Here is a 22,586-nt window from a genome sequence, read left to right on the forward strand (position 1 = left end):
AATACCGAAACAAAGTTAGAGTAAGATTGTGCCTAATCGATCATCAGCAACTTCTAAGTTATACATTATTCTTATAAAGGGAAAGTTAGGGGGAAAGGACCTGAGCTCAGTAAATCAGTATATTCCCTCCTCCCTACAATAAGACAAATGGCATAAAGGTTTATAAAAGAGGACCTATATACTTCAAGCCAATCAGACTGCCTGCCTGTGTTACATAACTTATTATATGTCTTGTCTGTAGTCAAAAGACAAAGGATGACAAAGGATGACAAAAAAAAAAAGGTTAACTTTTGCCCAATCATAGTAGTGGCTGGAATTCAATAACTCGCATTCAGCTTTGTCTGGCTGATTTTCAATAAACTACATAAGGGAAATACTTCTGGCCAATCATCATTCCATTTGGACCTCATATCATAAGCTTTTGTTTTATGGAAATAGGCACTGACCGCCCCAGTCACTAAATCTGATATCTCTAGTAATTGACCATGAATGGCAGCTGTATCTGCCTCTGGAGAGATTACATTAGCCCACTTTTGGCAGAATGATATTCATCTCCTCTCGACTGAAGATGAGATGGGGAACTGAGGCATAAGCTGTTAGACTATTGGTGCTTGCTTGGCACTTCTACTGGGTAATTCACCCCAGAACTATACATTCACCTCAGATATGTTTGCATGTCACAAGACAGGGACAGATCAAGGAATTCTGTAAACGGGTGGGAAAATATCTCTGGTGCCACTTTCGGGTTTAATCAGCTAACATGAAAAAAAAAAGGGCTCCCGTGCAATTTTTTCATTTCTAGTGCCCACTTCTGGGTTACATTGGCTGACAAGTAGAAAAAAAAAAGAAGAAAAAAAAAAAAATGCTTCAGTACAATTTTCTGGTGCCACTACAATAAACTAGAAATGTCGCTATGGCGACTGGTATGCCTCCGCCATAATGCACGATTCTCCTAATAGGTCTATAGTACATGTGGACAATGTGTGATTACATTTTCACAAAATTGGCAAAATATTAAAATGACATATTTGTCACAAATGTGTTGAATGTTCACCTCCCTTGACCTAGATTTAATTGGATGAATAGGAGAGCATGTACATGTATTTGGGGATTTAAGGACTTTAACTTGACTTTGACCCTTTCATAAGTTTATGCATTGTGTAATTTTCAAGGTATGGAGAAAAAGTGGAATTTCTGTATTGAATAGTAAATTTTTACCATTTTCATCTGGCCTTTGACCCTAAAATTCATAAGAGAATCACTGTCAGGCAGAACATGCACAAATATGTACTAAGTTTCGAGATAACTTGAGCCACCTCCGAGATATGGAGGAATTGTAAGTTCAGCACTTTCACTTGATCTTTGACCTTTTGACCTTTGACCTTTTTGGCAAAAAAAAATACCCAAAGAATCTCTATTCAGTTAAAAGGCCAACATGCATACACCAAGTAAAAAAAAATGCATTGCATAAATATGAGGGAAATAGTAAAATTTTGAAGTGTTGCCCTTGACCTTTGACCCCTGACCTTTAACCCCATGAACCCCAAATTGCCTAGATAATCACTGCCAGTCAGTGCATGCATATATACTATGTTCAATGAAGATACCTTGAACAATTTCCAAGATACAGAGAAAAAAGTGAAATTTTACCATTTTTGCTTGACCTTTTGACCTTTGACCTTTGACCTCATGACCCAAAACTTTTACCAGAGAATCTTAATTGCGTAATACATGTATATACTAGGTTTCAAGAAAATATCTTCAGGCATTGCATAGATATGGGGGAAATAGTGAAATTTTAAGCATTTGACCTTGACCTTTTGACCTTTGACCTTGAGCATGTGCACCCAAAAGTTGATAGGCACAACTTCACCCCTAATACACATACATGCCAAGTTTCATTAGGATACCTCAAAAGGTTTTGATAGTTACATTGTCCACAAAATTCATTACGGACGGAAGGACGGACGGACGGACAACCCGAAAACATAATGCCTCCGGCACCACTTCGTGGCGGAGGCATTAAAATTAAAGGGAGGGGGTGCATGTACCTCCTTTCATTTGTTAAAAATTTCTTTAGAAAAAAATAAAAGGTGGCCAATGCGCCCTGTGCCCCACCCTTGGATCCGCCTCTGCAAGATCCCATGTTTTTAACTTTGTTGACATAATGAACAACATGCATGGTTTCAAATATTATTTTGAGTCATGAATTGATATGTATATCTATTTATTTATTTTATTCATTTATTTATTATCATTATTATTATCATTATTATTATTATTATTATTATTTTTTTTTTTTTTTTTTTTGGGGGGGGGGAGATGCACAACAGGAATTCTTACCCAACTTGAATTGCATTCAAACATTCTTCCCATAATATAAACTTAAAGGGAACCCAAACCCAAAGAGCGATGTGGATTGAGTGAAAGCAGCAACATTAGTATAACACATCAGTGGAGATTTGAGGAAAATCAGACAATCGATGCAAAAGTTATGAATTCTTTAAGTTTTGGTGTTGGAATTGCTGGATGACTACTAGAGGTTATGATGTATGTGAGGACAACAATATAAAGAAAATAAATTTTTTTATAAAGAAAATTTCACAAAAATTCGCTTTTCTAGCATAATGAAAGAGCACTTGACTAACCGCTTTCAGAAAGTAGGGGGAACAATTGCTACCCTTTACATATGTTAGTATCAAGATGATGGAATGTGTAATTTTCATGAAAAATGAATTTTTGTGGAATTCCCTTTATATTTTCTTTATATTTTTGTCCACACATGACGGCATAACCTCTAGTAGTCTCCTCATCCAGCGGTTCCAACACCAAAACTTTAAAAATTTCTAATGTTTGAATCGATTGTCCGATTTTCCTCAAACTTTCACTGATATGTTCTACTTATGTTGCTGCTTTCACTCAATCCACATTTCTCTCCAAACTGATACATATAAGCATTTATTTGCAAATAGTACTGTAAAACGAGGAATGTTCGCGTGCATTTTAATTTCGCGAGCACCAAAATTCGCGAAATTAAAATGCATTTCTGCCTACACAATATGCATCGGATGCCAGTGGCAATTCGCGAAAATATCATGCTACGAGAAAGGCCGTTGGCTCCAATTCGTGAAATTGTCATGCCACGAATACACCATATATCATGTTTTACAGTATACTGTTTAGGTACAACAAAGGGAAAAAATGACTCAAGAGGGAAATTGCCTCTTGCACTTAACAGTAACACATCCAAGGCATTAACTCGAACCTGCAAAGCCATTTCACAAGCATCAAGTCAATCCCTTCGATCTTCATTGTACACTTGACAACCCATTCAGACATACACACTATATCCTTAAACAACATACACACTATATCCTTAAATCATGTGATGGCTAAAGTTGATGCAATAGGAATTAAAAGGATTTAGCATTATCCTTGTTCAGTAATGGTTAGATCTGGGCGTTTGTGCTGATTGAAGAAGAAAGAAAGCAGGTATGTGTACCAATAGATTGGTGAATGACCCACAGTAGTATTAAAGTGTAAGGTCAAATACAGTGTAATTATGAAAACTTGGTGAGCAGAGCATCCTGGGGAAAACAATCTGAGTTCTGAACAATTTGCAAGCATTGCTATACAGAGAGTCCCCTATTTCACTCAGATCAACATAAAAAGGTATCAGAGAAATACTGTTTTTAATATTGTGTCATCAGAAAGTAAAAGTATTCTTTTTGAAACTTTGTTGAAATATGAACTAAGGCTGAAAAGGTTAAAAATATTGGAGAGAAGGAAGGAATATTGATGAAGATAAAAGATCAACTACAGTTTATGTGAGCATGAAGAGCATATTTCCTAACAAACACTTTACACAATATTTGGCTGACAATCTTACTACTCTGGGAGGACATGGCAACTATGGTGATACAATTCGTACCCTTCCCTGTTATGATATCTACAAGCACACACGACAATACATCATTGAGTAACAATCGAGTATTGGTTATTCTAGAAGCATATTACATCATACTGCCGTAATTACTGCACATTCTTTTTTAAATGATATTGCAGTATGTCCATGCTATGTTTGTGATATATTGTAATGCAGTGCAATATCATTGCTTGTAACAAAATAATAATCACAGCAAGGAACAGATAACTTGATAAAGAGGCGGTGGATGTATACAGAGATTGTGTACTTACAAACAGGAAACACAAAGTTACACACAAACTTCAACCACAATGAAAACACACACTCAAAAGCCAAGCACAAAAATTCATAACCATGTAAATGCTTTATTAATTTCCTGTCAGTCATATCTTGAACACTTTGTCAGTGAAAGTATGAAAAGTAGAGACCTTGTGGGCTTATTATTCTCATGAATGTCAATAAATGCTTTATAAAAATAAAACTACAGATTGTACATTGCAAAATAATAAATCACGTCATAATTCTTGTTACCCTGTATCTTAAACACAACTTTCCTGATGAAGATTTATTTTTTATTTTTTTATATTTTTTATTTTTAACTTCACTTGCATATCTTGTCAATATCACATTACACAATGTATATCACTACATGTTCTGGGGAAAAAAAGACACTTGATTTGATACTGTGCACTACCTGTCACAACTAATAGGTGGGGAAATTAACTGTACAGAGTGAAAGTTGAAAATACATCACAGACACTGACTGCAAACTACATGTATTTGTGCTTTTCTATCTGGTCGATCATGCCGCGAGAGACCAATTTACTGGTATGTGCTACTGCCTGACTAGTTCTCCAGAGTTATAGTTTGCTCCTTGTTCCGAGTGAGGACTAATTCATCACTACATCTCTCAGATCTACACCTAAAGATGACCTGGGCTACTGTACGAGCTGAAATTTTCGCGTACAGATATTTTCGCGAATTGCTACTTGGAGGACATTTGCGCATGTTGTTAATTTCGCGGTTGCGACGGTCTAACTGAACGTAACTATTTGCGCATTATTTTCGCGGTTCAAAGGCGATTTGCAAAATTCGCGAAAATAAAACCACCGCGAAAATTTCAGCTCGTACAGCACTTAATCTTTGGTACGTGATGCTATTTAATGTTTTGTCCACGAGCTTCAGCCTACATTTTAAGAGATCTTCCTTGGACAAATCTGGCTCAGGTCTGAGGGGGTTCATAAGTTTTTTTTTTTTGCTTTTGTTTATTTATTTATTTATTTTTTTAATTTCTAAATAAAACAGGCTGAAGCTTGCAGACTAGACCAGGATAATCCTTCACAAACTTTGAAGTTATGAAGACCCCATTTACAGTGAGTGAAAAGGCCGGGCTGAGGCTGGACTTCCTTTCATTGTAAACGCTCAAAAGGCCAAATGCGGTACCAAAAACAGCTGCACACATGGCCAAGCTCTGGAGGTAGTCTCGCCCGGGGCTGAGCCCGGGCTCGGCCTGGCCTTTTCTCACTGTAAACAAAAACTGGGCTAAATGCGGTACCAAATTGCGACTGGCGCGCTCCCAAATAATCATTTGTCTACAAGCAGACCGCCACTACAACAAAATATTGAAATGTTTGAGTTAAAATCCCGAGCTGAGCCTGCCACTGCAAACGCACAGAATTGCGGGGCCGAGTATCGCAATTGAGGCTGGGCTCTGCCCAGCCCTGCACTGTAAACGGGGCCTATGGGTAAACTCTTGGGGGAAGTAGCTGTATGTTTTAGATGACGATTGTATATATTTTTGTGCCTCTGTTTTTCATCAATTGGACATTTCACAAGATACATTGTTTTAAGAAACATTTTTTAAAGTGCAAACATGATGTGTATAGTTATGCAAGTTACAGCATATAAACAGGGATTCAATAAATTCTCACAAACTGGTAATATTCTTCCTATGAAAGACTTTAATGAATGTGAAAAGTGTTGTCTAATGACATCCATCCTCCACCACATTTTGAAATTCTATATTAGAAATCAGGGACATCTAACATTGTTTATAGTGTATAAGAAGAAAAAAATCCAACAAACTAATTAGATGAAAATACTAAAGCATAGACTAGAGATTCAATTTACTAGTAGAAGGAGAGAGTCACGTCATCGTGACAGGTCATTTACCCTTCTCCCCTCCCTCTCCCTGTCTCTTTTCTCCTTGTCTCCTGCCCTTGCATATTTCCAAGAATTATGAAATGATTGCCCAGCCAGTAAGAATCAAGCTACAGAACAATTAGAATTACTTCTATGCCGTTAATTTGTACAATAGGAGATACACTTGATACACATGCTAGGAGACACAATGTGTACTAAAATACACAGTAACATCGTTTGTCACTCTTCCATACAGAGTTTCTCTGCTTTGTTATTTTAGCAATGTTTTGACCTGTTACATAATGGCTCTTTCCTTTAAAAGTACATGTCATGTATACAATGGATTAGATTATCCATTTAGACATATGGCAAACATTGTGTATAAATCCTGTTACTTCCCAATATTTTTTTTGTTTTTTACTGCCAAGAGAATGAAAATGAGAACACCATGATGAGACAAAAGTTTACCTCTATTATAAATCCCTTTGATGAGTACAGAAATAAATAAATCAATTATTGATCATTTATTATTTATTAATAACATTTTTTATTTATCATTAAATGAAAGAATTCATGAGGGAGTGTCTTCAAGTGTTTCTTTCATAACAGCTAATACAGCACAACTCATCACATACAAACTACATGCACAGAGCTCTCACATTCAGATAAATAATAGATGACAAAAGGTAAATGCAGCAGACAGCAACCAAACAAAGAAGTAGTGATATACACACCCATACCTGCGTAAATCAATGTATTGACCAGTGTAAGGTAGATATTCACATACAGGAGGTAAATGTCTACTCCCTATACCATGATGCACAGTACAAATAGCTGTCTCCATGAATACACACAGCCTTTGGTATTCATGCAAGACTTGTGTGTCATTATACCTGATAACAACTATAAATATGAAAACCACATAGATCAATCAAAATAATTTGATATCATTCAAATAAAGATGAAAGACAGAATGAAAGAGTACTCATTGCAAGTCAAGTTTGCATAGACAGCATGTACAAAGTCTCTTTGTAACAAGTATGAAAAAAAGGCACATTTCAGAAAATACATAATGAAATAAAATCATATTGCAGCATATGATAACTACACAATTTATAACACACTTACTACACATTCACATGATAAAACACTCTGCAGGCAACTATACCTCATCATGACACATTTGTCTACATGTATTTTCCCAACATATACAATGATGATTAGATTTCTACTCTCAAGATCACTAGTTATCATGTAATACAGTCAACCTCACCTAAGTCAAATCTATTGGGACAGACGAAAACACTTCGACTTATGCGAAATTCGACTTCCGCGAAAGTCGAATTTTTTCGACTTGTATTTCCTGACAAATTTTTCATAATGCAGTGTCTTTTTAAATTTTTATTGGTCGTGAAATTAAAGTAGACGGTAGTAAGATGTTGTAATTTGTCTGTTTTGTTCAAGTCTTAAAAAAGAATCCTGAAGCTCAATTATTGGACTGCGTTAATCGAAATACGTTGCACATAATGTCTGCCAAAGATCGCCAAACGAAAATGGGTGTTCGGGGCGTCGTCATTTGTTTGGGGATGTCGTTTTTACTTCGGCAAGAATTTTAAAACAATTAGAATTTTTTGTGAACCTTTTCCGCACAATGAGTCATGATTTGGTCGTGATTTGTTTTCAAAAATGTCTTTAATGTCTCGTCACAGCGCAAGACCATCGCCAGATGTGCGCGATGTTCGCAAAATCTTCGTGAAACCCCGAACAGACAGCCAGCTTCAGAGAATATCTTGCACATGTTTCGCGATATTTCCCAATGAATTTTTATAACGCAGTGTCTTTTTTATGTTTTTATTGGCCATTAAATTACATTAGATGGTTTTTGTTTTGTTTGAGTTAAAAAAATCGTGAAGCTCAATTACTGGACTGCGATAATCGAAATGTGTTGCGAGTAATGTGCGTTTTTTATGTGGTCACGTCGTGAGTGGCAAAATCTAACACTCACATTTTAGTCTGCAAAATTCATCAAACGAACGCAGGAGTTCGGAGGCGTCGTCAATTGTTTGGGGATGTCGTTACTTCAGCAAGAATTTCAAAAATATTTGATTTTTTTTTTTTGTGAAGCTTTTCCTCACAATGGGTCATGATTTGGTCATAATTTCGTCTAAAAAATGTCTCAAAAGTCTCGTCATTATGTATGAGACCTTCGTCAGACGTGCGCGATGTTTGCAAAATCTTCGTGAAACTCTGAACAGACCCTGAAACTTTGGAAATTGTCTCGTGTATGTTTCGCGAAATCCGCGAAGTTCTTCCAATCATTTTACGACATAACTGCGATACCTGTTCATGTACCTTTTGAATCATTCTCACTAACGTTTGGCGCATGTTTGATGTATGACCTTTTAACGCTCTACGTTTTCTGCAAGACAAAATTATATCATACTACAGTAGTACATCCACTCATTAAGCAACTATATACACTGTATATGAAAACGAAATTTTGATATAAAAAAAAAAAGATCACAAAATTCACTTTAAATTACTCTCAATGCATGCGGAAATTATATTTGAAACTTAAGATAATGTGTGGGGGAACCTAGGAAAAAAGATGCTCGTTAATTGTGGGGTAGCCTAGGTCATCAGAAACAAACAACAACAAAGTGATGGTCTGCACACAAATACGCAACGGAGAAATGAAAGGGAAAGGAAGGAGAAATACAGGAAAGAGAAAATCTTCAACTCAAGACAGCTATCAATCTCCTTGGAAACATTATTCTCCGATGATTATTGAAAAATTTGCGTGGTTGCATTTCCGATGCGTGTTATTCGTTTAAGTAACCCTGTATTTTAGCAAAAGTACACACGACATTTACACATGAATCATGAGAACTTGGCACAAACTGCGCAAAAATATGTTTTTGTTTTTTTGCTTCATTGTCCGAACACATTTGCATAAAAACTTACGAATGTTGGATTTTTCCATTCGTGTTATTCACAAATCGTTCGCGTGCTCCGCGAAATCTCACTGAGCTGCAAATGTTTGTGGGCGTAGTGAATACTAGGGAATTTGCAAACAAATTCGTAAGCAAATGCAGTCAAACTTGCAGATTGTTTTTATTGTCGGAAACAGCTTTTGTTGTCGCAAAGAAGTTTTGAACATGCTACACTCGCAAACATTTGCCACTCAGTGAGATTGGTGGAGATTGTGAGGATTGTTTCTTTCTCCCTTTTTCCCAACAAACCCTGCTGGGCCGCCTGCACATGGCTTGCCTCTAACCTGGAACATGTGATTTATGTTCTTCTCAGCTGGACATCAAGGATACAAGGGACATTAGGTTTAACTTGTATTCGACTCTTGGAAGTATTTTATTACAAAGTAGTGCATTTTTTCCTTCGTTTGTTTGGTAAAGAATGAAAGAATGCTCACTTCCATGTTTGAATAACGTATGGGAAAAAAGAAACTTTGACTTGTGCGAGGGAAATTACATGTATTTACACAAATCTGGACTCGAAATTATCTTCGACATAGGCGAAATTCGACATGTAAAACTTTGACTTGTGAAAGATTATTTTAAAGAAATAAGTAAAGAGAAAATCAGGACTTTTCTGGCCAAGTTTTCGACTTGTGCGAGGTCGACTTAGGCGAGGTTGACTGTAGAATCCCTGAAGAGAAGTCAAGAGAAGTGCTATATGGGATCACTCCTCAATCGGCCTGGGTGTGATGATGACCTCATAGGGGGTCAAGAGACGGCCTGTAGCTGTTTTAGGGATCATGTTCAGGAGACTCTCGCTCTCCTTACCCGGTACCTTAGAGAAGGTGTAATTCTGGAGGAACCAGGAGAAGATGAGGAAGAGGTCGGCCTTAGCAACCGCCTCTCCGAGACAGCTACGGCGACCTGCTCCAAAAGGCATGAAGCTGGGAGGGTGCTGGCGGACTGTGCCACTGTCATCCAAGAAATGTTCTGTACAGGAGATCACAACATGTCAAAGTTTATATCTTTAGGTTTGCTGACTGAAGTATATCGTATGAGCAAATCAATCTTAAAGGGCTTTTTGTGATATGATTATTTAATTGTTTCAACTCAGTAACCATTTAACAGCGTTTTCAGTCATTTTGTTTTTACATGAGAGTGCAGATAGAAGGGATAAGTCTGGGTGAAGTTGAAAGGAAACCCTACACCAAATATTACTATGTTTCTAAAGCTTGTCTGAAATGCTAATGTTAGGTAATACTGTTATCATTTCTACTTGCATTCATGATCACACAATAGATGACATAATCAGAGTGCACAAAATATGAGCACTGAGTTGCTCTACATGAAAATTTCTGAACTTTCATGGTTTTTGATTAACTCTTCTTTTCTTACAGCATGGTGCCAGACCAGCTTAACTCTCCATGAATCATCAACAATCAATGCAAAATCCTCCATATCCGTCACTCAAAATTCAGTGATAACAAGTAAAGTGTGTTTAGTGTGAAAAATCTCAATGGCACACATGTAGGAACAACTGAACCAATGCTTTCATATCCTTGGTGGTTGTTTGATGAACATGAATGTGGAAAACAAGATAAAAGCAAAGTCACTGCATCAAAGCTAATCTTGACAGAGTTATCTGCTCAGATTTCACCAAATAAAGCTCTAAATGCTGAAAGTATGCAGAAAGTTTAACATATTTAATTTTGTGTGTGTCCATCTCTTACACCCTTTTGCAGCCTTCACCCAATTTGGTACCAAGTTGGGCATGAGCTTGGCATGGTCAGTATGCTGCAGGACCCAACTCCATGCAAGCCTGGTGTGAAAGCCCCCTAGCCTCCCTGAAAACTGCTCTTGCTATAAAACATACTTTGGGCTACATACCTGGCTTGAAGGAGTCTGGGTCATCCCATTCCTGGGGGTCAAAGTGCATGGAGTAAGTGTTGATCATGACAACAGCTCCTTTGGGAATGATGTAGCCATCTGAATAAAGGGACAGAATAGGAAGTGTGTTCATACTTTATCACAAGAACATTGAACAATTGCATCTGACATTAGCATGTGCAGAAATGCGATACATGGAATACATGGGAGTTTTCAGACAGTACTAGCAGCAGTATGTTTTTTTTTTTCACATTGCAATGCAATCAGTGAAATAGATTAAACTACTGCAACTGCTAACAGCCGAGTTGAGTTTCAATCGAACACTGTCTCCAAGATGTGGCAATTCTGAACACAGATATTGCACAGTATACCTTGTTCCTACACCCACAGTGTTTAAAGGAGAGTCATGGTCCAGAGGATTGGAGCCAGCTGATTAAAACTCACGTAGTTCAGTGTCCTTGGTAGTGGCATGTGGGATAGCTATGGGAGCAATGCTGCTGTAGCGCATGATCTCATAGAGAGTTGCCTCGGTGTACGGGAGTGTGCCACGATCCTCAATGGTTGGTACACGCTTCCGACCAATGACTGCATCGATTTCCTCTTGGACCTTCCTCTGGATATCTGGGAGTTCTGTTAGAAGAGCAATGGCCCAGTACAAGGTTTCCACAGAAGTTGTGGTCCCAGCTGGAAAGTATAAAATAAGAGGGATGAGAAAAAGAAGAATAGATATTTTAAAATTGGTAATACAACCCAAGAAAATGCTTAGACCGATGAGATGTGCTGTTCATGGAATCAACTTTAGCATCCAAATCAATCACAGTGTACAGCATTTACAAAACAGATGAGCATGTTGAAGAGAATGGCTAGCTACTGTTTTATTCCACCTCAAGGCATCAGTAAGAAAGGTTTGACAAATGTGTCTAAACAGTGTGGGAACCTTGGCCTGTAATTCATATAGATGACACATGAATGGCAAGAAAGGGCCCTTGTCTAAATGTAACTGTGGATGTTTGCAATGGCACGATTTACATTCATTCAGGAGGTGACTTATCTGCACACTTCGTGACTCTGAAGTGCAGTCCCTCAACAAATTAAAGATGCATTTGATAAATACAGTAAAATGGTAGAAATTCCATCAACACTACATGGAAAGTAAGAAATTCATGGATTTTTACAGGTTTACTATGTTTTCACTAAATAGCTATCCTGAAAAACAATCTTCATACAAATTTAAATTTCAATTCATTTAGCAGACAGCATAATTGATAGTCATCTGGGGACCAATGACTGCATCACCTTCAAGTTCACCTTCATAGACATGTGGGTTGAGTGAATGCAGCAATATTAGTAGAACACATCAATGAGAGTTTGAGGAAAATCGGACAATCCGTTCAAAAGTTATTAATTTTTGAAGTTTCTGTTCAGTCACGGCTGGATGAGAAGACTACTATAGCTTGTGATATTATATGAGTACAACTATATAAAGAAAGTATAAAGAAAATTCAAGATTTTCTCACTTTTCTCACGTAATAAAAGAACACTTGACTTCTCTCTTTCAGAAGTCATGGGAAATAATATTACCCCTAACATAAGTCAGTAACATGTCAAAGAAATGTGCACTTTATTCAAACAGTCAAGTTTTGTGAAATTCTCTTTTTATTTTCCTTATATCGTTGTACGCATGTGACATCATACACTGTAGTAGTCTTCTCCTCTATCAGTGATTGTGCAGATACCTTCTGAACGGATTGTCTGATTTTTCCCAAAATTTCACTGATGTGTTCTACTAATATTGTTGCCTTCACTCAATCCACATGTATATGAAGGTGAACTTGTCCTTAAAAAAAAAAATCACCTCCAAAGATGTCAGCAATGGTCTGAAAGACGTGGGTGTCGGTCAGTTTCTCCACATTCTCACCCTCCTTTCTCGCATCGTCCTGGGCCTTCAGCATGAGGTGGTAGAAGTTATCAATGTTTTCTGCAAGAAAGGAGCAAACAAACAACATACACTTCATTGAACAAGAGAAAGACTATACATCTTCAACATTTGTAATGATTCTTTATTTATACACTCCAACCTGTTCCAGCTACTACCAGGTACCCGTCCATAGCGATTATGTGAAAATCCCCTGAGAAAACATTTAAAAGACATGTGTGTAGAGGATCCACCTGCCTATGCAACCAATCTATTATATCATTTTTGTTTGTAAATATTTGTGTGTGTGTGTGTGTGTGTGTGTCCTTTACTTGTAATGTAACAGTGAATCCCATTACCCTTCTTTGATTTCTATGGCAAAGTAAATTTTGAGCACCTTTAAACGATGACAAACCTGGATCATAGGTCTTATCCAAGCCACTCAGTTGTTCCTTCAAGAACACAAAGAAGGTGGTAACTGTGTCACGAAGCAGCTTGGGCCCACTGGTAGGAAGATACTTGGCCCAAGAGAAGAAGTCTGCAGCAAGACCGAGACCAAAGCCCTCATTGATCTCTTCATTAATCTTCATCCAGCCTGTCACATTGGGGTCATTTAGCTCATACCTGGTATATGTAGATAAATGGGAATTTGAAAGAAATGAAGATCAAAACTTGGCATGAAGACACTGTGCCATCCAATGAACCTTTTAGCCCAAGACCAGTCTGACCAGGCTCTTGAATATCATTGGACCACCTGCAGGCATCCCTATGAGTATTCCTCTATCTGGCTCACATGTGATGTCCCTTTCCAGACTGCTCTGTAATTTAGCTTCCATTGAGTGAGAGGGGGTTGACACTACCAGAAACCTACAGGAGCTATATGTTAACTTCTTGCCATATGTAGACAAGCATCATCTGATATTAATTGAAGGGTATTTTGTCAGATATCTTTTTCTGACAGACTGTTATAAGCTAATGAAGTCCTCGCATCTGATTGGCTGAGAGTAATTATGTCCGACAAATTTGTTACACAAAACGCTTCATGAGAAGCCCCCTGATGTAATCATTTTCGTAGTATAAAATATACCAATACCTATGTACATACACCATACGATTACTTCATTGATCACTTTTGATTTCTGGCCACAAAGCAAGACTTATGATGAATTTTTCTTTACTTATGTTCACCATAACTAGACATGCTAGGTTGCATCTCCATTTATTGATAAATTCAAATTGTGCAATATTTTTGTAATAACTGTACTACTTGTATTGAGTAGTTCATTGCACATACATATCTCCTTTGAAACTTTGTATTCCATCGAACAGACAAGCCATAACCCATTCAAGAAGAGCTGATTTTGCTCTATTACATGTTTTTTATTGACATCTGTCTGACTTTACTCGGGACTAGTCTTCAATGTGTTGAACATAGAAGCTTTCAAAGGCAAATGTTATAGAGTAACCCAAAGAAATGAACTCATTTTCCCAACCTCCTGCAGGCAGACTGACAAATACATGAGTGAGCTATCTGAGCTAAGGACTGTTTAAAGTCATGATGCTGGTGTTCTCTTTGCAAAGGCATTTTTCTCACAGAACAGTTCATCTTTTAATACAATCACAATTATCCCATCAAACACTTTTTCTTCCTTGAACCCTTTATGAATCAGGAATGATGACAAAATCAGTCCAATTCAAGATCTACAACTGAAACTGATTTTTAAGAGTATAACAGTTATTCCTGATAACTAAGAATTTGTAACATGTCAATGAATACAAACAAGAAAACCATATACACTTTGGATTAAGTTCTTTTGGAACACATAGCATTTGTGAGCCACTACATACACTACCACTCGTAACACACACCTGGTGTATATTGTGTACATAGTGAAGTACACCTGGCTACTGTGTCTATCTGTCCATCCCTTCTTCTTGACCTATGGCACAGGGTGCATTTGCATCATTAATACACTGAGACAAATCAAGGTTGTACTACTAGGAGAACAAGGGTAGGACTTAAACATGTTTCATTTTCTTCTCAAATCCATGACAAATCGTCTACATTCCAATATGAAACTTCATAACACAAAGTTTTCTGACATCACGTGAAGTAAACGGAGACCTAAAATCAAACTTTTATTAAAGAATCTAAAGTTTACTCATATACATTGACTTAGAAGTGAGAATCAAAACTTGCTTTTTTCCGAAACACATCTGTGAGAGGATGTTGTAGAGGAGAAGATTGAGGAGGATCTTTGGGTTGATTGGTTTGCTGCCATTCTCACTCAGTGCCTTCTCCAGCTTGGGATACATGCTGGAGATTAGGTTCTGCAGAGGCTCCCCTGTGGCAAAATGTCTGTGACAAGAAAAGACAGTTACATTCAATAGTTAGGAGTCAAAGGACAAGTAATCATGATTCTGATGGTGATGGGAGTGTTCAGTCATTGTCAGTTCATTGTCCAGGAAGACATACATGAAGACCAGAGACTGGCTACCTGTATGATGTATAGCCATATTTCATTTGGAGTGCTTGTGTGTGTGTTGGGGGGGGGGGGGGATATAGATTCCCTTTAATAAAAATTTTGTTGCTGCTGCTATGTTCAGAGATAGATAAAAGTTTCAAAACTGAAAGTTATTGCTAATGTTTACAAGCACATTGGTATGTCATGTGACTCCTCCATGAACCAATGTGATGCCATTTAAAGTGAACACCCAATGCTGCACCCAAGATACAATGTGAGCATTTATACTGTAGGTAACTGACAAGGGCATACTACATACAATGAACATGTTGTGCAGAACTTGGAGAAGGATATGTTGATTTTCAAAAAACAACAACAACAAAGAACATTAATTTTAATTCCAACTTACCGCAGGGCAGTGTGAGCCAGCTTGCGATGAAGTTTCCAGGTTTCAGAGAAGGAGCTAAACGCAATGTCTTTGAAGCCTTCAGTGAATATCTCAACTGCAAGTACAGGAAAGCAGATATAAAATACATTAAACATACTATGTAAGCATGGCACACCAAAGATATCTTTTGATACATAAGAATTGCTGTGACAATACATTTCTCTACACAGCAAAAAAAAAAAAAAAAAACACAACAACAATTATTCTAGAAATCATCTTGAAATAATACCAATCCTACCTTGGTGAGTTTATAAGGTTAATCACTGTGCAGGAATAACTCTACATTTAATTTCAGCTTTTCTGGCTTCAGACACTGATATTCAATAATTGCTAATTCTCACTGATTTATCTTAATCAATTAATATCATGAAGATAAATCACAAATATTGTCATCTAACTTATGACAGACATCACCAAATTGAAGAAGTACACATACAAACATCAAAATGTATTTTCAAATAAAACATAAGCTTCTCGAATTGAATTAAACACCACACATTTCATGGGGCTCAGTCCTTTAACCAATGTCTCTTTGGCTTTGCAAACAGGTTGCCTAACATCATTACCACCTACAAGTCCATTGACAGTGGGATGCTAGTATACCAAGTGTTATACATTGGCAAATGACAACAATATGGAAGGAACAGGTAAATGGATCTGTCAAATATCATGTTGTGTCTGTTTGCAATTCAGGATTTTTTTTCTTTTGCAATGTAACAAGTGAACAGAAAATGGTTTGGGAGATAACCTTGGACATGAATTTGTGTGATGTTAGCTTAAACTATTTCAATACTTTCTGAAATTGGCGTATGTTAAAGGGAAAAGCGCCAGACATGACATGCCTTGAAAGAAAGAAAGAATTCACATCTGTGTTCTGGAAAGCAGCATATTGTACTTGTGCTGTCTTACAGTATTACCTATGATATATGTGTATACCACTTATGATACAATCTCAGTCATATGATCATGTTTCTATGACTGGATGGCATGTGTTGTATAGTGAGCAAAGACCCCGTTGAGGACGGTTTGATTTTGCTACAACACGCAATTCCCATAGACACCTGCCCGAGTACACTCGGGACTCGTCCTCAACGGGTTAAAGCAGACATTCAACAAGATGTGAGAGGTAGGGCAATAATATGATCAAAGTGTTACATAACTCCTTGGGTTTAAATGAAGCCCAAACTGTATCATGTGTGTACACTGTATATAAACTGATCAATACCCAGCTGTTTTCCACTATACAAGGTACTTCTCAGCTTTGGTTTAGTACAAATATAGTGCACAATAGCTTGCATGATGCATATAGTGACTATAAGCACTGATCTTCTTACAACACAAACATTCAAATGTGACAGGAGCACAGAAAACTGGTCATCAATTGCAAGAAATGGCAATTATCAGTAGTTTTTCCTGGGTTTGCTCATACAACATGAAGAAGGTGAGGGATGGGCCATGTGTTCTATTTCCATTTTATGAGGGAACCGTCAGCCATTATGCTACTAAAGACAGCATTCATGACAGTTTTCACTACTTCCCACAAAATGAAGAGTGTCACACTTTGTGTGTTAACTAAGTGACTTATCAATGCTTTGCAATCGCACATTACGAACACACACCACTGTGTTTCCTCTAGTTGTACACATTCACTTGGCTCCTCCACTTGGCTATGCAACGATGTGTATGAAAATTAATTTACCGGTACATTATGTAAAACAATGCAAAATTACCATAGTCACTTTTGTTCCGGGAAACTTACTAGAGTGAAAATCTGGTCGTCCAGCAAAATCCACTCCTTGTTTGATGACAGCATCTTTGATGGCTTTTTGACCATTCAGAACCACCATCCATCGCTCTCCTACCTTGAAACCAAAGATGTTGCCATATTTCTTGGCCCACTGTCCAAATACAATCTGTGGGCTGTCAATCATGCCTGGATACAATCATTGTCAATTATATAGAAGACAGTAAAGGAGTTATTAGATCAACCATATCTCATACATAGTTTTCAAAAAGTCCAAATGATGGTACCGTAAATGGCAATGACTTTCAAACAGAAAAGTCATGCCATCAAAACACACACACGCACACACACACACCCCCCACATATATCAGTACAAAATACTGTAAAAGTGGACATTTTCGCACGACTAATTTTTCGCGCTTAGCCAGGTAGCCAGGAGAGTTTCGCATGTTTTTAATTCCACGGAATCAAGACATAACGCACAGGAACATATGGCAAGCAAAAATATTTGCATGCTTTTATTTTCGCGCTAGTTTCTGGTTGCACAAAATGCGCGAAAATTTCCACTTTTACAGTATCACATATTGTGTATTACTCGAATGTACAGGCAGCTTGAAGGATAAGGGCAGAAATACCCTTATCATACCAGCGGGCACAGCATAAAAGCACTAGATCTCTTTGAATTTTGTGACATGTCATCTTATATACAATCTCTCTGGTCTCTTTTCATTAAATGGCTTGCAGTTTGATCGTCAGCTGCAATGAGTATAGGTACTGATGCACCAAGTACAATGGTCAGACCTGATTAGTTGATTCATTTATACTACAAGTGGTACTGATGCACCAAGTACAATGGTCAGAACTGATTAGTTGATTCATTTATACTACAAGTTGCAACTCTAGTCCATGGTCTAGTAGTGCTTACCAAAGATACTCCCCACAATGGGCAGCCCTCTTGGTCCAGGAGGAAAGCGGTGTGGTCTCTTCACTGACCAATAAGCCAGAGTTAAGGTGACCAGTCCAATAGCTGCAGTGATGGTCAGACTGTTGATCTGACCTACACTGGAAAACATTCCTAGGATGTCTTTCATACTGGATACCTCCTGAGTAAATGTAAATAGACCATGAATGGTAAATATAATGTCACAGATTGAGGACAATTTTGACCTTCTTACTGAAGTACTGTACAAGCTGAAATTTTGGCATGGAAGTGTGTTCTGCATTCAAAGTGCAGTTTGACTTCTCCTATCCAGCCACCCTTTATCTGGATTTCTCTATGATCCAGACACCATCTCGCCATGACTTTTCTTCTTCTTTTTTTTTTCTCTAACAATTACGAGGACAATGGGGATTTCAAATTCAAACAAAATTCCTACACAAACTCACATGAATTATGTCATCTGCAGTCACTTACAAATTGTCATCTAAATAACATACATTCAGATATTCACTACACCCAAGTCACCGCAAGAACAAGGACAGAAAACCTCTCACTGGATCAGGGCATGGTACAGGGTATCCTTCATTGAGCAAGATTTTATCAGAAAATTTTGAAAGCAGACCAGCTGAGGAGGATGTGACATGTTCAGAAATGCTACCTGAAATAGATGACACGTACAGCAGCTACCATTATGTAGGCAGCTGTGTGTACTAACCCGTTGAGGACGGTTTGATTTTGCTGTACAACACCCATTTCCCATAGACGCTTGCCCGAGTATACTCGGGACTCGTCCTCAACAGGTTAAACACGAGTCTCCCATATCCAGCCAAATCCCTTATCTGCATGAGTGCCAGTCCTGACATGTCTGCTGGATACGAGAGGTTGGACTATAGGCCTACCAGGTACACATAGCCTATTGCCAAGCCCCAGATGGCATATGGCCCACATATAGCGCTAGACCTATGGTAGTTGCTACTATTGCTAGTAGTTGCAAGCAATCCATCTGGCATGGCTTGCTATTTTGTTTTGTAACAAGTTATATTTTTTTCTTGTTGTTTTTGCAGATTTCTATATCAGCTCATAATAATAGTTATCTTTTTGTAGACCAAAGGTGATTCATGAAATTAGCACGAATAAATTAACCACTGCAAAAATTTCAGCTTGTACATATACACCTTCTTAAATTCATTTTACTGAAATTCTATGAAAGTAGTGCATTGTACAATATGACAAAAACTAACTTATCAATATAAACTATGGTTACAAGATTATCTTTACAGAGCTTTTTTTTTTTTTTTTTTTTTAAAGCATTCTGTCTACAAGTATTCTGCTACATTTTGCCCTTAGAACCAACTGCAAGAATTTCAATGACTGATCAGATTTGGAAGTAGTGCAATTCTTCATGTTTGTTCCTCAGATGCATGTATATAAACCAACACACTGAGTTTACCATTACCCATAACTACACGCAGCCGCTGTCGCGAAGCAACGCGGCTGCGTGTAGCTACCATTACCCAGTGCTACAATGAAGAAAAATAACCCAACAACATCAATAGGCTACACATTTTCTCCTTAAAACAATGCAAAGGGCAAAATATGAATGTTGGTCACATGAACAAGTAAAAAAATTGGGAATCCCTATCAAGTTTTGCAATTATGAACATCCTTTCTCTTACGTATGGTATTGTTTTTTTTTACGGCTTTGGCTTATGGATTGCTTGTATACTTGTCAGTTTTCCCCTCTGTTGAATGTACTATTACGTAAAGTGACTCTTCAGCAGTTCTACAGTAGGCCTATCTGTGGAAAATATTGTGCTATTTACTGATCCCTCACTGTCTGCTGGTGATGTCTAAAATAAGCTGGACTCTACATAATTATACATACAGTACCTTACCTTACTCACAGTGTCTCCGCCAAGACCTTAAGACATTGCAATGATTGCTCTAGCTGCTGAATTATAAATCTGTCAACCAGTGGAGGAGAGGCTGATTTTGCTACAACGTGCGTTTTCCACAAGACACTTGCCCGTGTATACACGAGACTCATTCTATTAAATTCCTAAATGGGTTAAAGTCATAAAGACTCTGAAGAGGATACCTACAAGTCTATAAACCTTGTTTTCCTGGGCAAGACTACTTCACCACCACATTAGTCATTACCTAACAATAGTATATAACAATGTCAATGATGACATGAAATCTCGACTCTGTTATAGTGTTATAAATTACTCTAACTTGATATTTCACTGAATTAGTGAATTTATGTACAATGTAGGCGTTGTCCAATGAATATTATCAAGAAACTTAATTTCCTCAGGCTGTGTAAAAAAGACTGTTTGAAGCAAATATCATTTACATTAAGAAATTATAGTAGTAGGACCCTGTTACTTTAGTGTCGTGAATACATTATAATACAACTCGTGTATTACAATTAAATTTACAGCCCTGTCTGTCGCTGCGCACACGGGCTCGCCTTGATTCGCACGGTGTCTGGTTGGTTTGGCTCTCCTCCTCGATCCTCCTCTACCCTTTTTTAACGACACCATTAATTTCGACAAGAGAACGGTGCGAAGTAATACCTTACGTTTGCCTCATATAGCTGTCAGGTCATAAATAACATAATATACGGAGATATGAAATAACTGGGTTGAAATGCTCTAACCGAGACCGACCGAGTCCTCTTGAAGCTAGCTCGTAGCCGCTGGTCGACGGTCAACACGAGAGCACCGCGTAGGTATACAATGTAGGTTGCCTATATTCATATGGCTTGTTGTGACAGAACATCGACAGTGCAGATATCTATGGACTGTATAATGCGACGCATATACACAACACAGTCATGAATAACACAACACAACCAAGCAAACTTGATGAAGTGCGGACCCTCCGCCCAGGGGCCCCGCCCCGCCCCGCCACCCCCACACCCCCACACCCTCACACCCCCCCCCCCCACTACGAGTAAGAATACAGTACATTGTACTTGCATATTTCACGGGTATAATAACTTTACGCTTGAGGATCCACTTTCCTTCGGCCTTCCTTACGTAACAATTAATCTAAATTGAATGTTCTCTGAAACAAGAGTAAATCCCGTCCAAGATATGTTCGACGGTAAACCTGAGCTGTCGAGCTGTATGTCGTGAAAATATTTGAAACTGTACTCTCACTACAAAGCCGATTTTATCATCTTTCCGATCGCTTCAATTTCGACAAATGAAACTGATATGGTATAATTTTCGAGTACCGGTATAGTTCTTTATTCATTTCAGGGGCCGCGGAACTTTTTTTTCAGCTTTTTAGACGCACCGGCATAGACTGGATAATGATCTTAATTGTGATATTGGGAGGGCGGCGGTTAAAGGACAAGTCCACCTTCATATAAATACATGTGGATTGAGTGAAGGCAACAACATTAGTAGAACACATGAGTGAAAGTTTAGGGAAAATCGGACAATCCGTTCAAAAGTTATGAATTTTAAAGTATCTGCGCAGTCATTGCTGGATGAGAAGACTACTACAGTGTGTGATGTCACATGCGTACAACAATATAAGGAAAATAAAAAGAAAATTTCAAAAAACTTTACTTTTTGAATAAAGTGCACATTTCTTCGACTTGTTACTGACGTATAATTATTCCCCCTGCCTTCTGAAAGAGAGAAGTCGTGTTCTTTTGTTATGAGAGAAAAATGGAAATTTGATGAATTTTCTTTACTCTTTCTTTATATCGTTGTACACAAGTGACATCACAAGCTATAGTAGTCTTCTCATCCAGCCATGACTGAGCAGAAGCTTCAAAAATTCATAACTTTTGAACGGATTGTCCGATTTTCCTCAAACTCTCACTGATGTGTTCTACTAATATTGCTGCATTCACTCAACCCACATGTCTATGAAGGTGAACTTGTCCTTTAATATGCGAGGGAGCCAAGGGAACGGGAGGGGGGGGGGAGGGTGTGGGAGTGGGAGTGGGGTGTTCCCCCCTCCCACGGTGAGAACCTTTCGTGTTTTGATGTTGTAAATCTGATGTTAATGTTTTTGCGTCTTTTATTGACTTCAAACGCCCCCCCCCCCCTCCCGCTTAGACGCCAGGCGTAGCCTGCGGGATAATGATCTTATGATATGGGAGCTGGGGCGGCGGTTACTATGCA

At 38.1% G+C, this 22,586-nt stretch overlaps 1 protein-coding gene across 1 annotated transcript; it reads right to left on the bottom strand.

Moving 5' to 3' along the window:
- Positions 1-9,680: 9,680 nt before the first annotated feature.
- On the bottom strand, positions 9,681-21,151 carry LOC140226557 (steroid 17-alpha-hydroxylase/17,20 lyase-like). The gene is made up of 10 exons (XM_072307010.1): positions 21,101-21,151; positions 18,424-18,601; positions 17,514-17,687; positions 15,716-15,809; positions 15,042-15,200; positions 13,257-13,465; positions 12,782-12,904; positions 11,371-11,610; positions 10,927-11,025; positions 9,681-10,029 (listed from the first exon to the last, which is right to left on the bottom strand). The coding sequence occupies exons 2-10, from the start codon at positions 18,587-18,589 to the stop codon at positions 9,764-9,766; spliced, it is 1,530 nt and encodes a 509-aa protein (XP_072163111.1). The 5' UTR covers positions 18,590-18,601; positions 21,101-21,151; the 3' UTR covers positions 9,681-9,763.
- Positions 21,152-22,586: the final 1,435 nt, after the last annotated feature.

This window comes from Diadema setosum, chromosome 3 (genome assembly GCF_964275005.1).
Source record: "Diadema setosum chromosome 3, eeDiaSeto1, whole genome shotgun sequence".
Classification (NCBI taxonomy): Eukaryota; Metazoa; Echinodermata; class Echinoidea; order Diadematoida; family Diadematidae; genus Diadema; species Diadema setosum.

Coding starts and splice junctions, on each gene's coding strand:
- LOC140226557 (XM_072307010.1), bottom strand. CDS start 18,589: ATGAAAGACATCCTAGGAATGTTTTCCAGTGTAGGTCAGATCAACAGT. Junction 17,688..18,423: donor CATTGTGGGGAGTATCTTTG/GTAAGCACTACT, acceptor GATTGTATCCAG/GCATGATTGACAGCCCACAG. Junction 11,611..12,781: donor CATTGCTGACATCTTTGGAG/GTGATTTTTTTT, acceptor TATACTTTCCAG/CTGGGACCACAACTTCTGTG.